At 52.0% G+C, this 15,751-nt stretch overlaps 2 protein-coding genes across 2 annotated transcripts in view; both read left to right on the top strand.

Annotated features, from left to right (window-relative positions):
• Nucleotides 1–12,142, top strand: part of LOC116447713 (hydrocephalus-inducing protein homolog) — a gene marked incomplete at its 3' end in the record, with an annotated part of 75,887 nt that extends 63,745 nt beyond the window's left edge. The window contains exons 48-64 of the mRNA XM_032117173.1: nt 118–316; nt 1,016–1,115; nt 1,644–1,743; nt 2,233–2,401; nt 2,687–2,925; nt 3,262–3,334; nt 3,969–4,173; nt 4,547–4,779; nt 5,366–5,517; nt 6,451–6,643; nt 7,199–7,307; nt 7,899–8,153; nt 8,498–8,640; nt 8,982–9,203; nt 10,393–10,553; nt 11,076–11,179; nt 11,760–12,142. Of these exons, the coding sequence (XP_031973064.1) occupies nt 118–316; nt 1,016–1,115; nt 1,644–1,743; nt 2,233–2,401; nt 2,687–2,925; nt 3,262–3,334; nt 3,969–4,173; nt 4,547–4,779; nt 5,366–5,517; nt 6,451–6,643; nt 7,199–7,307; nt 7,899–8,153; nt 8,498–8,640; nt 8,982–9,203; nt 10,393–10,553; nt 11,076–11,179; nt 11,760–12,142 (3,040 nt within the window). The remainder of the gene's footprint in view (nt 1–117; nt 317–1,015; nt 1,116–1,643; nt 1,744–2,232; nt 2,402–2,686; nt 2,926–3,261; nt 3,335–3,968; nt 4,174–4,546; nt 4,780–5,365; nt 5,518–6,450; nt 6,644–7,198; nt 7,308–7,898; nt 8,154–8,497; nt 8,641–8,981; nt 9,204–10,392; nt 10,554–11,075; nt 11,180–11,759) is intronic.
• Nucleotides 12,143–12,258: 116 nt separating this feature from the next.
• Nucleotides 12,259–15,009, top strand: LOC116447598 (involucrin-like). Its single transcript, XM_032116958.1, has 3 exons — nt 12,259–13,540; nt 13,589–13,875; nt 14,700–15,009. Exons 1-3 carry the CDS (start codon nt 12,368–12,370, stop codon nt 14,860–14,862), a joined length of 1,623 nt encoding a protein of 540 aa, XP_031972849.1. The 5' UTR covers nt 12,259–12,367; the 3' UTR covers nt 14,863–15,009.
• Nucleotides 15,010–15,751: the final 742 nt, after the last annotated feature.

The raw sequence follows: 15,751 nt of genomic DNA, 5'->3' as shown, positions 1-15,751 counted from the left end.
ACCAAATGTTTGACTCTGGTTTCTGGGGCAGGGATGGAGCTGCTCCAGGTTGCATTCGGTGGCGAGGCTGGCGGGACCATCCAGCAGCTGATGCCAGGTGCCTTCCTGTCTCTGCAGCACTACCAGCAGGACCCTGGTCCTGAAAAACAACGCCCTACTGCCCATGGCCTGGCGGCTCAATGGGCTGGATGACCTTGTTGAGAACTTCTCCTTGTCGCAAGATAACGGCATCATTGATCCCTGCTCAGAGTTTGAGGTGACACTGAATTTCACAGCCAGGCAGATTGGCAGCATTGAGAAGACCCTCCGACTAGAGGTGAGAGGGACTGTGCCCTGCCCGACAGAGCAGGGCACAGTGAGCAGCCGCGTGCTCTTAGGGACAGAGTCAGGAAGAGCTGCACCTGACAGACGCAAGGGTGCTGTGACCCCAACTTCTGCCTCTACGCAGTGTTTGCAGAACGTGCAGTGTATCCACATCCCCCCAGATAACCAGACACTGCATCCCAAGCCTGTACCACAACCACCTTGTCCCTGGGAATGGGTGAAGGTGGTTGTTTGGTTGTACAGACTGCAGCATGATCTCCACATTCCTCCTGGACTTTGTCTGAACCTCTTGCGTAGAGGAACGAACTCTCCCTCTGGGATTTTGTTCCCCATGGTTTAGGGGGGCTGCATTTAAGAGAGGATGCAAGGTAACTGGAGAGGGTTGTCAATGCCACCTGCTCTGGGACACCTCACACTTCTTGGGGTTGTTCTTACATCCCTGTGCCTCTCAAGGATGCTTTAGCAGTAGCGTTCCCTGTTGTAGGAGTGCAGAGTTGGGCTGATAGGATTTTTTATTGCAGCAGAATTCCACTGGGGCAGCCCAGGAGATGAACACGTTAGGAAAGCTTAGGAGTCCACCAATGCTTGTGAAGCTGGGGAGGCCATGAGGGATGCAGCCAGCAGAGACAAGGACTTAGGGGCTGTCTACCAAAAGAATAATCTGAACAGTGTTTGTTTCTTGCTGCTTCAGGTTTCAGATGCAGAAAACATCCTGGGGATTGTTCATGCTGAAAACATTGAAATGTCTGCAGAGGTCTATGATGTTTCTCTGAGCATCGACATGCCTGAAGGTCAGTGGATGCCTCCCAAACAAAGTAATCCAGGTGCACGGCATTACCTTGGGAGGTGGGCAACCAAAGCATTTGGGATGGGATGGGATACAAGGATGGCATGGATACATAAAGCGCATACCCTGCAAGCTGCGTGGAGTAAAGCATTGTCAGCACACTGACAGCCTTAAGTCTCTCCCATCTGAACTCTGAGGTGTGCAGCTTCATGTGCAGATTGGATTTGGGGGCTTTGAAACAACAGTGACGTGAACAGGCAGTTGGCAACTCCCACAGGCTTAGCACAGCATATAAAGTAATTGGATTTGTGCTTGGAAGCGAGGAAATGGAAGCTGAGCTCCTTAGCTACTAAACCTGCAGGTATTTTGAGTAAGAAGAGAAAGGGCAGACAAGTAGCTAGAAAACACTTCCAAGAACGGAAACTTGCTGAAAAGGGTTTTGTGCCAAGACCTCCATGTAGCTTGTGACCTGGTGTATGCTGCAGCAGCTCACAAATACTCTTTTTGACCTTGCTCTCTGGGTTTTCTTCAGGTCCAGATGGAAGCTTGGAATTTGGAACCATTAATGTCCAGGATAATGTGAAAAAAGTCCTGAGTCTGAAGAACAAAGGGATATACAACATAGAGTACAGGTGAGTCCAGCTGCCTGGTAGTGAGCATTTCCTCAGGTTCCTAGGCCTGCATTCTCCCTCTGTCAATGGCTAGAACCTGTTTCCACGCTGGCTACCTCATGGTAAATACAAAACCTCGGCTCTCTAATCTCAACTATTTTACCAGAGAATCCAGCCACAAAACAGCAGTTCTTCACAGCTCAGCAGGAGCACAAAGGAGAGGCCCAGAAATTTCAGCCACTGAAATGCTGAAATTCATTACCTTTCTGTGATGGTCACCTCTTTTTTCTTTCTGAGACTCTGTAAAGGAGTGGATGAAAAATTTCAGTGTCAAGGTTTCTTGCAGTAACCTCGCGATTGTCTGCACTCTCTGTCAAGGTCCAGGATTCCCTGAGCAGAGCTGGACTCTCTGTTTTCTTTTTTTTTCTGGTTCTGTGCAAAGTCCTGGCTGTGCTGCTGGCACCTGTACTTTTAAGTGCAGAGGTCTCTGTTCCTTCCCTTTCTCCCCAGTTTCACGCTGAAAGGTGCAGGTCCCAGGATGCGAGACTTGGTATCTCACTTCAGTATTGAGCCTCAGTCAGGCACGCTGATTGCCTCCCAGCCTGGTGTGAATGTTGAGATACTCTTCCACCCCACAACTGAAATCCTCCTCAAGAACAAACCCATCCTATACTGCCAGGTGAGCTGCCTGGGCCAGGCTGTGTTACCACACAGTGTTTTGGGAGCGTAAACAGGATAGGTGTCTTTTGGAAGGAAGGCTTTAACTGGGCAATCCTATCTCCTACATACACAAAAAAAAGTCTTTCAAAACCATTTGGGAGGCTTCCTAAGCGGAGCTGAGAATCTGACTCTGGAGGAGGTGTTTAAACACAGAGGGTAAACTGTTGGAGGCCTGGGGTGGAGGCTGTGGGCAGGGGTAGAGGCTGGCCTCTGCTCTGTTTACCACCCCTTCCTGTGGATGCAGGTGATAGATGCCCGCTCGGGTGAAGGAGGCCAGATTGTTGCCAACATCCCAGTGAGGGTGTCGGCAAAAGCTGTGTACAGCAAGTACAGTATTCAGCCTGCCTCGCCCATCGACTTTGGTGCCATAGTCAAGGGCACCAAGAAAACCCAGACTGTCATGCTGGAGAACAAAGGCATGCTCAACTTCAAATTCCGCATCCTCCAAGCACCCAAGGATGCACCTGCATTGGAAAGAGAAAGGTACGAGAAGCCCTGCACCACCCTTCATGTCTGAGGAGGCACCAGCCCACAGCTGGTATGGGGCAGACAGCCAGGAGACATGGGCTGACCAGGGATGCAAATTGTCCATTTGCATCCCTGGCTTGGGGAGAGGGAGCAAAAAAATGCCTCGGTATCCCCATGTATAGTACGAAGCTGGTGATAGAGCTGCTCTGTCCAGCAATGGGTGCTGCAGGCTGCTCTCTGTGAGCCATCAGGAGCAGGAAGGCTTTCCTCCATGAGGAGGAAGGCCAGCTTTGGCCTCAGAGAAAGGCAGGGGAGCTCAGCATGACAGATACCTCTGCTTTCTCCTCTCAGTTCAAAGCAAGGGGAATCTGCTCTATCGGCTCTAAAGCACTCAGTGGGAAGGAAATCAAGCGCTGTGACACAGGTGGGTGACTCCTGCTCCCCCAAGAAGTGCTGCTGCAGGGGATGTGAGAAGAGGCTGCTGTGCCCAGGCTGGGGGCTCATTGCCACAGGGTGGGACGTGGTCTGCGGGGTGGAGTCCAGTATCTGCTCAGCCCCACTGACAGCCCTGTACTCTGGCTCTGACCTGGAGTTGTGGGGTCAAAGGAGGGGAGCAGCTCTTGTGTTTGGTAGCTGCTAGCCAGCATAGGTCTGTGAACACCACAGAAACCAAAACATCCCCCACTGAACTACCAGTCCACAGAGCTCAGACAACATTGCTTTTTCTTCTTCCCAGTCCCCTACCTCTCTCCCATCATTTCTCACAGCTATTTCTGCCTCTCCTGTGTTTTACCTCTGGAGGTTGAAGGATCACAGCTACCACCTTCATTCTTTACACTCAAACTCCTTCCTCTCTGCCACTTGGGACAGGCTTGCAGCTCCTCCTGGCTTGTCAGTCTCAGCCTTGGGCTGCCTTTGGGTCATGGAGTCATCCTTCCCTGCCCTGGGACTGGGTGCTTGGGCTCAGCTGGAGGCCAAGGCGGGGCATACTCACTCCTTGCTGGGGTGCTCAAGGCACAGCTCTTAGGCATCAGCCTCTCCTGGAACTTTTTCTGCAGGGTCACCTCAGTCTTGGCATGTTCACGGTGTCCCCTTGCTCCGGCTCCATCGCTCCATGGGGCCAGCAGAAGATCACAGTGGAGTGCTTCGCAGGGCAGGAGGGGATGTGTGAGGAGCACATTTACTTTGACATCACGAGCAGAGACCCCATGGACAATCCCCTCGGCATTCCCTTTACCCTGACTGCCGAGTCCTGCCTCCCAGGTACGTACTGTCCACAGGTTCCCATGGTCAGAGGTGCTGCCGATCAGCACCTACACTTGCTGCTTGGATAGAAGGGCACGCTGGCCCTGGTGTCCCACTTTAAAATCCTCAGAGCTTCCAGCCCTCTTCAAGTCCACCAGTGGACTCATCCCTGCCAGGCTGGGAGGGATGTGTGGAAGGATAAAAGGAAAGCAATGCTCTTTAAGACTGAGGTTGACTGAGCTCCATCCTCACAGCCAGGTCCCGCACGCAAGGCTGGGTTTAGCAGTCATCCGGGCAAAAAGGGCGTATCAAGCCTTCTGAGAGGCCAGCAGTTTCCAGATAAATTCATCAGGGAGGCTTCTCCATGCTCATCCCTCTGGTCTGTCCACAGCACTTGTTGAGGACGTCACGTTAATCTTTGAGGAGTACCCGATCTGCAGGAGCACCAACCTCAGCCGCAAGCTGAGGTCGCTGAAAGGCAACGGCCTGTTCATCAGAGATGAGAACAAATTCATCTTCAACAAGGTTGTGGTTGGGCAACAGGCAGAAGCTCACTTCAAGATCTACAGTGCAAGCAGTCTCTCCTGTGACGTGGTCCTCTCCATCAAACCCCTGCGTGGAGAGGTAAGAACAGGAGGCCAAGGTGATGGTTGCCCTCTAAAGGCTGTGTGAGAGCGTGCTTTGTTCTCCAGATGCATTGCTTCCTCTGGCCCAGACTAGTCTAGCTCAGTGCAGGTCAAACTGCAGGGGAGAGCAGCAGAGCCAGGGAACAGTTGTGTTGAATTGTGCATGTCTCGGGCAATGTTTTGGCTCACACCTCTGGGTCTTCGGTGGGAGAAGTGAATCCTTCTGAACCTCTCTTGGAAGCGCACTCAGAGAGGGGCTGTTAGGAACTGACATGCCAGGGCTCCAAGCAGAGCATTTCCTCAGGCTCCCTGGCTCTTCCTTCTCAGTAAAGGCCAGTTCTAGGTTATTTGCAGGGTTTTCCATGCAGTGCCCACTTCCCATATATGCTGGAGCAGCTTCCAGTGCTCTAAACACACAGTGCTTTAGCACGAGGTCAGCCTTGCCTGGGAGGGAGGGAGCCTGCCCAGGGAAGCAGGAAGGAAGGCACACTGTCAGGGGCTGTCCTCAGTGATGCATTTATGAATAAAACTGTATCATGTTGAAAGGTGTTTTCTCCTAACACTGCTCTGTGGGTTTCCCCAAGGATAAAAGCCCTATCAACAACATTTTCAAGTTGCATCCAGTCAAGCTGTCTGTTCCCGGCTCATCCTATGCCGTTGCTACGGTGACCTTCACCCCACAAGAGGAGCGGAACTACGACTGCACCTTCAAGGCTTCCCTTGTCATCCCAAAAAGGTAACTGACCCTGTGAAATATTGGGGGAGGCCTTTCTGAAAGCTGCCTCTCCATTGGGAAGGCACAGACCTCTTGTTAACTCTAATGCTTTCAGTAGCCTTAGGCAGAGTGCTTGGCATGGGATGATCTGGGAGGCAGTAACTGTTAGAGCAGAGCAGAAAAATGAGGCTGATGCTTTAGCCTGTACGAGGAACTATGAAGACAGGGCAACATTAGGTAGCCAACTGGAAGTTACTGAGATGTGCTGCAGCTGAGCTGGGCATTTCCAAGGATAGAGACTTAGATGAAGCAGTTTCTGTGCCAGCAAGTCAGCAGTCACAATTCCCTCCTTGTTTCTGTAAAATTAAGTGATCCTCTGTGACTCCCTGACATTTATTAAGCTATTTTATGTGAGTGATTGAAGCTGATATGAAAGAAGAGCCCAGTTCCTCTGCCCTGGAACCTGTGTATTTGCGGCTTTGACCTGCCCTTCCTCAACCCTGTCGTGGCTGAACTGGAATAAGAGAAGTCTAATTGCTAATAAGCAATTGCTTTTTTACTGTTCTTGGAAATAATCTTTACTGATGGTGATGCTGATTTAGTTTTGCCTTCTTGTTCTTGTACTGCTTTCATGCTGTGCTTTTGCTTGTTGCATGTCTCATCTCATTGCAGCCAGGGGATTTGCCATATTTGCCTCATTACTTACCTGCTGTACTGCATGATTCAATTAAGTGAAATTATTTTTGACTGTTATTCTGGAAGGCTCTGGCTCTTTGGAGCAGATTCCTCTTGTGAATGGCCCTGAGTAGACTGGGAAGGGGCTGGTGGGAGGCTGTGTTGTGGGGTACAGGAGCACCAGGCAGGGAAAACACTGTGGGTGGTCCTTGCTGCTTAGCTTGCCCAGTGAGAAATGGGTTAGTGCCAGCTGAAATTGTTTCTGTGCCTCTCCTGCAGCCCCGTGAAAATTAAACCCCAACACCTGACCTTCACCATCAGTGGGAAGGGGCATGAGCCACAGGTGACAGTCGTGTGCCCAAGTGCTCGCAGCCGGAGGGGAAATGCTGTGCTGCGCTTCAAGAGGCTCCAGCTGGGGGATTCAGAGATGCTGCCCCTGGTCTTCCGTAACAATGGCATCGTACCTGTCAAGGTGAGGACTTGCTCAAGGAATGGTCTGGTTTGGGACCCAGCGCTTGTGACATGGGGGTCCCAAAAAACATTGCAGACCTGGGAAGAGGTGTCAGAAATTCTTTTTAAGCAAGTGACTGACGTCTGTTCTCCAAGAAGGGAAGTTCTTGGAAATTTTCTGTCCAGTCTTTCTTCTTTGAGTTGAACACAAGAAAGGTGGTGGAGTATTTTCCCCCCTGTCTCTCAGGTCCCCTTTTGTTCTCGGGGACGTGTGTGATTTCCCAGTTCCGTTGGATTGTATTTGATGCCGTTTAGTATGTTTTAAGTAAACTTAGTTGTGGTTTAATTACATTCTGCTCATTACTTTCTGTCCTGTTTAGTTCTGTGTCAGTTCTATCCAAATGCCTCTGAACACCCTTTTTTCCTGGCTAGTTTGACTTAACTTATGTGCTAAGTGCTGTTTGTAGTGGAGGGAGGTGCTGGGTTCCCATGGTGGAGCAGCAGCACTGCAGTGCCAGTCCACATGCCATCCTGTACTCACACCAGCGTCATTGTGCTCTGTGTTCCCTTTTCTCAGTTTATGGTACATCTGGAGGATGAGCAGGGAGCGTTCTTTATGAAAGCCAGGAAAGCCACATTCAAGAGATTGCACACTGAAGATGTGGAAGAGGACTCCATTGAGAACGGTAAATTCATTAACCACGAAGTGTGATCATGTAGAGGGAAAACGTGTGCTCTGCTCTTGGCTTGTCTAAGCAGCAGCCAGATGTTAGACCCAGTTTCTTTCCTTGGGCTCTCTGTCCCCAAGCTTTTCTTGAGGACCCTTTGCAAGGTTTCCTCCTAGCAAGTTGTAGGAAGTTCTTCTGTTCTTCTAGACATGGTGGGTTGAGTTGTGGCACACTGTCACTACCTCAGTGGAACCTCTGAGGTCTTTGCCGCACGTGGGAAGGCACCAGCCTGAACGGGGGCAGCCCTTGAACACACAGCCAGCCAGCTTCTGCCAAAAGCACTCTTTGGCTCAGCTTTCCATATGGCTGGAGCTGGCTGGAAGCAGATGGAATGAGGGCTGGGCATTAGCAGCTGAGGTTAAGCTGCTTAAGTGGTGATGTGTCTGGAGGTGGCAGTCTTGTGAACACAGGAAGAGGGTCTGGAACCACTGGAGGGAGAACGTGTGCTTAGAAGGCAGCTGGTTTCAACCTCTAATTCCTCATATACCCTATGGAAATATTTCCTCTGTACAGCTGTACGACTTAACTCTGATTTCTATTGCTGTGCAGTGAGAAAGCACCCAAAGAAGCCTTTCCTGCTTCTGCATCACGGGCAAGTGGCAGAGTTTGATGTCATTTTCAAACCCACCCTGGCTCAACATCTGGAAGGGAGGATTTGTGTGTCAGTGGTGAACATCTACTCTAACAAGACCCAAATAGAGCTGGTGGGTGAAGGCCACGAGGATGAATTCACCCTCGATGGACTAGAGGAAGACACACAGGAGAGGAACGCTGAGAGCAGTGTGAAGAGAGACATCATTGATGGTAAGAGAGGAGAGGCTGCCAAGCTGGAGCAAGGAAGAGGAAAATGTCTGATCACGTGTGTCCTCTCTCTAGCCAGGCCTGGCTGTCACCCACTGGACTTGGTGGCCTGTGGGTGTGGCAGCTGTGCGTGCAGAGCAATATGTGCTGTGCTGCATGTCGCTGGCTTAGGGATGTGTCAGGGTGTTTCCCTGAAAGTGGTGGGATGGGGAACTGTCTGGGGAGCTCTGTCCCAGAGGGAGGAAGGCTTGGAGCAAGGAAGCATTGGACACACAGGTGTCCGTGCACGTGAGGGGAGTGGGTGGACCTCACTGCATGCTGACATCCCTTGCTCTCCTCCTTAACAGCTGTCAGAGTGAATCACATCCAGTTTGGGGACTGTCATGTTGGGAAGCACTACTGCAGGACCTTCACCATCACCAACCGCACCCGTACGAAGGTCATGCGCTTTGAGTGGGAGGCAGATGCCCCATTCCGGTTCTCCCCGAAGGTGAGTGTGGACTGCTCTGCCTTTCCCCATTGCTCAAGCCCTGCCCTGGTGTACCCAGGAGCTGGCAGGGAGTCCTCACGTACCAGTGATAGCCCATTCCAGTGCCACATAGGAGATGTAGTCCCTGGCTTGGCTGGGCCAAGGCTGCCAGCCTTGCAGAAAATGCTCCATGTTATGGGAGGTGGCTCCTTCTGTTCATACTTTTGTCTATCAAACTTCACATAAATCCACGCTGAAGTGCAGATTCCTGGCACCGCTGCTCACCGCATCTGTACCTTTTGCTGTCAGTACTGGTCTTGGCAGTGCTCCCAGTTTGGTCTTGACTCCCTGATTCTCCCTAGGTGGGACACCTCCCTCCTGGCTGTGCCAAGAGCATCACAGTGACCTTGAAATCAGATATCCCAGCCACCTTCAGGAGGCATCTTGTGAAATGTAAGGTGGCCGAGATCAACTTTGAGCTGCCACAAACGAAGGTTGAGGACTGGGACGACGGAATGCGTGTTGTCACGTGGAAGGATACCACCAGGAAACTCCCGGGAGCCAGGTGGCCTATAAAAGAGAGGGTAAGAAGCAAAACAGCAAAAAATCCAGCAAAAAAAGCCAACCCAGCTTTTACAAAAAGAGCCACCATAACACCACCACTGCTGGCTGAGCAGCTCCTGCTTCCTCTGGACACTGGACAGCCGTGAGGTTCACCAGCAGTGCATTCTAGGGGAGAGGTGGATGCACAGTGACCAGATACACTCACACAAGAGGGGGAAGCCTTTTGACAAGAGACTTTTAGCCACACACAAACTATCAGTCTGTGCCACAAGCACAAGTGTTGCAGCCCGTGTTGAATGGGAGACAATGTTTTATGATTCTATCCCATTTTATGGTGTTAGCAATCTCTTCATCCGATTCGGTGCCTTTTCACCAACAAGGAGTTAAGTCTGCTGCACTCTGTCTGTTCTTTTGAAGTGGAGAGAAGTACAAACACTCTTCTGCATGTGCTGGTGAACTCCACATTCTGTCTGCATGGATACCAGAGATTTTAGTTGTGATCTCTGTATTGTGTGGGATATCTCATCATGGAGTAGCCCAGGCACTATATGACAGTATGGAGGAGTCTGGAAAAGGATCATCTCCAGAAACTCTTGCTTTTACTGTCATCATTGCCAAACACACTCATCTTGGGTGAAGGTTCTTTCCGAGTTTCTGGACCATTCTAAGGCCTCTAAACCATCCTCTTTTCTATCAGACCATCTGCAGTTGGAGACTTTCCTGGTGAGATCTTTCACATCCCAAAATGCCCATCCCCAGCTCCCAGCAGTGTGGCTGCTGCTCCACATGACATCTGGAGAGCACTTGCTCCTAAGACAAGAAGAAAAAGGTGCTTTCTAGAACTCTTCAGTCTTTGGGTTCTCCATCCACAGAGCTCCAGCAGGGGAACTTAACCCTAATTTTGAGACCTGCTGGATTTATAGGGAACCAAGAAAAAAGTCAGTTCCTCTACAAAGTTGAAGTACAGGGACTGGAACGCAGCTATAGCCTTCATGGGTATATTAACAGCTGTGGTGGAGACTGCTTTGATCAGTGGGTAGAAACAAATACTGTAGCAGAACAGCCCCCATTTGGTCATCTTTCCAGGGAAGTAAAAGTGAATGGTCCTTTCTAGTCCCTCTATGAGGCTGATCTTGGAGGCCAAAAGATTCCCTTCTCAGCCTGGCTTTCTGGGCTCTGCTCAGTGATTCTTCCCTCCTCTGTTCCCAGGTGCTCGAGACAGTCCCAGAACCAGCTCACACTGTGGTGAAGGAGAGCAGCCATGAGGCCGAGGTGTATCTCAGTGCCCTTGTTGCCTACGCCGAATTTGAACTGAGCACAGCCGTGGTTCGGTTCAACGATACCTTCCCCTTCCAGACAAGGACGGCCACGTGAGTGCTGCAGGCCAGGCAGGGCCCTGCGAATAGGAACTGCCTTTGCCCAGGGCTGGCTGACCCTGTGCCTGCTTCCCAAAACTCTACCCCAGCCAAAATCAGCACAGGCCCCTTTCCATGTACACAAAGCCAAGCAGGAGATGGTGGTCAGGAGAGGTTCAATGCTGCCATGCCTTTCTGCTGAGAACAGCCATGGGTTTGCTTTCACTGCATGTCCCCTGTCCTCATCTGCTCAAGAATAAGTTTGCAGTCAAACCAAGACCTAAAGTCCAGAGTAAGCCCCTTAGCTTCGACATCCTGGGCACCGTGTTGGCCCTTTCCTCTTAAACTTCCAGACTTTGAAATACTTTTTTGGGCCACCCAGGACAGCAGTCTGAGCATGGCAGGATTTTTTTTGCCTGGGGAAGAAGATGCTCCTCAGCAGAAAGTGGTACCAGGAGTCCATCAGACAATGTTGCTGTGCCATTTGCTTTATATTTATTGGATGTTTTCTTTTTATTTCTCCTCCTTGCTTTTCAGTTTCACGATGCACAACACAGGAAAGGTAGCCCTGGAATACTCCTGGGAGGAAGTCAGAGATAGTGAAGAAGAAGTGATGAAGCCATACTCAAAGACTCTGATGTGTAAGGGCATTTCACTTGGTAGCTGAGGGCCTGGGGAGAAGACCCTGCCACTTCACCCCAAAACATGAATTGCTTTTTCACCCTTGTCCACATGTCCGCTTTCATCAGCATCCTCCCAGCTGCAGCTGGAGAGTTTTCTCCTTGCCCCCCGCTGCCTTTCAGCCCTTCTGTTCTTGCTCTGCCACTTCTGCTCTGCAAAGGAGCGGAGCTGGGCTCTGGGGAGAGCCATGTGCTGGGTCAGGACTGGGAAGGGGGACATTAGGTCATCTCTTTGGGAAGTCTGAGACTGGGAAAAACAACGGTGTAACGAGTGAGCTGCCCTGCAGCCACTGTCTGTGTGCAGTTCCCCACCCCAGGGCAAGTGCAAAGTCACTGTCTAAAACCAACCCTCCTGTTTTGGCACGGGAGTGTGTGCTGCAGGCAGAGACCCTGCTCCCAGATGCTCTATTTCCTGCTGAAGGTACTGGTCCAGAAATGCTCCCAGTGCATCCCAGCTCTCTTCCACCCACGTGCAGCAGGAGGCAGAGTTGCTGGGAGCATAGGATTTTGTATTTGAAAGGTGTCCTCTTCCTCTCTGCAGGCAAGTTCCTCTCCTCTGATACTGTGAGGCATCGCGGAAAACTGCTGCGTCATTTCTGGAAGCAGCAGGAGCATCCTTTTGAGATGCAGCCCTCTGCGCTGCGGGAGCAACAGCGGCTTGCCAAGCTGCGTGCCGAGCCGCCGCAGCTGGATTCCGAGGAGGAATATTCCGAGGAGAAGGAGCAGGATTTCCTGGAGCAGCTGCAGCAGTATTGCGAGCAGCTGCAGCTGGATTTTGAGGAGGAGGAGGAGGATTCCGAGGAGAAGGAGCAGGATTTCCAAGAGCAGCTGCAGCAGGATTCTGAGCAGCTGTTGGAGGATTTGCAGGAGCAGCAGCAGCAGGATTCCGAGCAGCTGTTGGAGGATTTCCAGGAGCAGCAGCAGGATTCCGAGCAGCTGCTGGAGGATTTCCAGGAGCAGCAGCAGGATTCTGAGCAGCTGCTGGAGGATTTCCAGGAGCAGCAGCAGGATACCGAGCAGCTGCTGGAGGATTTCCAGGAGCAGCAGCAGGATACCGAGCAGCTGCTGGAGGATTTCCAGGAGCAGCAGCAGGATTCTGAGCAGCTGCTGGAGGCTCTCCATAAGAAGATCCAGGAGAATTTCAAGAAGATGCGGCAGAATGAAGAGAAGTGGCAGCAGACTCTCCTGGAGCTGCGGCAGGAGTGCGAGGAGCCGCCATTCCAGCGCGTGGAGTGGAACGTGGATGCCATGGACCGGGTGATAGAGATGTATGAGGCAATGCGGCTATACTATAGGGAGCACCGGGAATCTCTTGCAGAGCAGCAGCTTTATTTCGATGAGCAGTGGCTGGATAGGTGCCTGAGCGAGTACGAGGAATTGTACCCGGAGCGGCATAAGCCGCCGGATTTCCATACGGAGATGCAGCGGATGTTTCAGAAGCACTATGAGAATCTAGAGAAGCAGGAGCAGTATTTTGGTGAGAAGATAATGCAGCAGTTTGAGGCGTACCGTATTTACAAGAAGCGGCAGCACGAGATCGCACAGGCACAGCAGGAGGCCGAGTACCAGCGGCACCAGCGGTACCAGCAGGAGCTGAACTATTTCAAGCATCTGCTGAAGAAGGGTGAATTCAAGAAGCTTGTGGAATACATTAATCAACAGCCAGAGGACTCAAAGAAGTGGCAGCAGGAGATCACGCAGGCACAGCAGGAGGCTGAGTACCAGCGGCACCAGCGGTACCAGCAGGACCTGAACCATTTCAAGCAGCTGCTGGAGCAGGGTGAATTCAAGAAGCTTGTGGACTACATTAATCAACAGCCACAGGACTCGGAGCCGCAGCAGCATTCTGAGGAGAAGCAGCTGGATTCGAAGAAAAAGCGTTCCAAGAAGCGGCACCACTCCAAGGAACAGCACCCTTCTCAGCAGCAGCAGCAGCAGCCTTCCGAGGAGCAGAAGCATTCCAAGAAGCGGCCTGGCTCCAAGGAACGGCACCCTTCTCAGCAGCAGCAGCAGCAGCCTTCCGAGGAGCAGAAGCATTCCAAGAAGCGGCCTGGCTCCAAGGAACGGCACCCTTCTCAGCAGCAGCAGCCTTCCGAGGAGCAGAAGCATTCCAAGAAGCGGCCTGGCTCCAAGGAACGGCACCCTTCTCAGCAGCAGCAGCCTTCCGAGGAGCAGAAGCATTCCAAGAAGCGGCCTGGCTCCAAGGAACGGCACCCTTCTCAGCAGCAGCAGCCTTCCGAGGAGCAGAAGCATTCCAAGAAGCAGCCTGGCTCCAAGGAACGGCACCCTTCTCAGCAGCAGCAGCAGCAGCCTTCCGAGGAGCAGAAGCATTCCAAGAAGTGGCCTGGCTCCAAGGAACGGCACCCTTCCGAGCAGCAGGAGCAGCCTTCTGAGCAGCAGGAGCAGCCTTCCAAGCAGCAGGAGCAGCCTTCCGAGCAGCAGCAGTCCAAGCAGCAGAAGAAGCTACACTTCTCGAGGCAAAAGCACCTCTCTCTGCAGCGTGTCAGTTCCTCCCTGGAAATCTTCCCAGATCTCGTCCATGACCTGTTCTCCATCAACCCCTACCAGGGCACCATCGCTCCTGGCCAGAAGCAGACCTTTCACGTGCTGTTCTCCCCGGAGTGCGCAGGGAAATTTGAGACCACCCTGTTGTGCAGGTGGGAAATGTCTGGGCACTTGCCAACTCATGCTACTGATGGGTATCACTGAATCACAGGGTGGGACAGGTTGGAAGGGACCACAGTAGGTCATCTGGTCCTGCTTCCCTGCTCAAGTGGGGTCATCCCAGAGCACATGGCACACGGTTGTGTCCAGAGGGCTCTGGAATAATTCCAGTGAGGAATACTCCACACCCTCACTGGGCAACCTGTCACCCACACAGGAAAGAGGTTCTTCTTCGGGTTCAGGTGGAACTTCTGTTCAGGTTCTGCCCATTGCCTCTTGTCCTGTTGCTGGGCGCCACCAAGCACAGCCTGGTTCATCCCCCTAACACCCCCCCCTTCAGTCCCTCTGACTGGGATGGGAGGGTGGGCCTGGAGACAAGCAGCCCCAGGGAGGCAGCAGAAACATCTACATACAGGAGCACAGAAAGATCATCATCTGGCCTTGGTAAAAGCAAGTAGGGAGACACTGGGAAAAGACACTGTATGGAACATTAAGCTCCTGGAGGGTTGCAAAATCTGGAATGAGAGGTCCAGAATGGCTGTCAAGGAACCAGCCAGTCCCTAGCTCTGCTTCCTTTTGGGACAAGCAAGGCCTGCTTCTCTACACAGAACACGGTGTGCTGCAATTGGTCCCCAGGCACTTAACTGGTCATATTCCTGCCCTTTCACTTCTGCAGCCTCCCTGCAGTGAGTGCAGTTGTTTACTTTGCTGCTCACTGCTTGCACAGAGAGAGGATGCAACACTGTGTGCTCTGCAAGGAGACAGAAAAGCAGCTGGCTGGAAATGGTGTGGCTAATACCAGTCCCTTTCTTCCTAGGATTCCTAACCTGAAGCCAACTCAGAAGAAAGCACGGGTGATTCTGAAAGGCAGAGCCCAGGAGCGGAAGAGTCCTGATGAACCAAAACTCTCTGCATTACAGCAGACAGAGAAGGGCCAAGGACTCAAGAAGCACGTGCACTGGAAACCAACGCCTGAGTGACAGCATTTGTGTCAGCTGGAGCATCCGGAAGGAGCCAGCAACATCATGTTTTCTGCTGCTGATGTTCTCCCACCCTTCACCAGAGACCTCTGCAGCTACCCTTCCAAGCTCCAGTGAACAAACTTGTTACCTTTTTGACTACCTCAATTAATTCATTACGTCTTCATTATATTGCTAATAAATTGTTAAGGCATCAAATTAACTGTCAGCTTGTCTTTGTTTGAAAGACAGGTGTCTTTAGGACCTCCCTGGAATGGAGAATGTGACTCCCTTCCCTCCAAATCATTACAACTTTGAAATTAAGGGGCTTTCAGGCAAAGATATGGGAAAAGGAGTAACATTTCTTTACTAGTATGTGTAACAGTGCAAACAAACAACAACATGGGCAGCAACAACAACGAAGAGGAGCAGAACGCAGCAGCGGCCTCTCCTGGCTGCAGGCCCTTTCCTCCTCTGCAGGGGCCGCTGTGGCGCCAGCTCGGCCATCTTTCTCCTCATGGACAATGGCGGACACGCCAGTGGAAGGGATGGAAAAGGGGCTTGCTTTACAACTCACCGGGCAGCCAGTCCCGGTGCCCCTGCGAAGAGCGAAATCAGCTGTAGCAGCAACCTTGGAAGCAGCAAGCTGGAACAGCAGGGACAAGCAAAATCCCAGAGCAGTAAACAAGATACATCAGAAACTCCACAGAAGTGCTACAGCAGTACCTGGAACCGTGGGGCATTCCAGCAGGCAGGGACTGCAGGGCCACAGAGTAGCAAAAAATGCCAGAGCAATAGCAGAGGCGTGGCGGGGCGGGGCAGCAGCAGCCGCCCAGCTCCTGAACATGGCTGGGAGAGGCTCCCCTGGAGGGGAGAAGGGTCCTGGATCCCGGGTTTTCCCCTGAGGCAT

The sequence above is a fragment of the Corvus moneduloides genome, chromosome 8 (assembly GCF_009650955.1).
Source record: "Corvus moneduloides isolate bCorMon1 chromosome 8, bCorMon1.pri, whole genome shotgun sequence".
NCBI lineage: Eukaryota > Metazoa > Chordata > Aves > Passeriformes > Corvidae > Corvus > Corvus moneduloides.
This window is presented reverse-complemented; position numbering and strand designations above follow the sequence as displayed.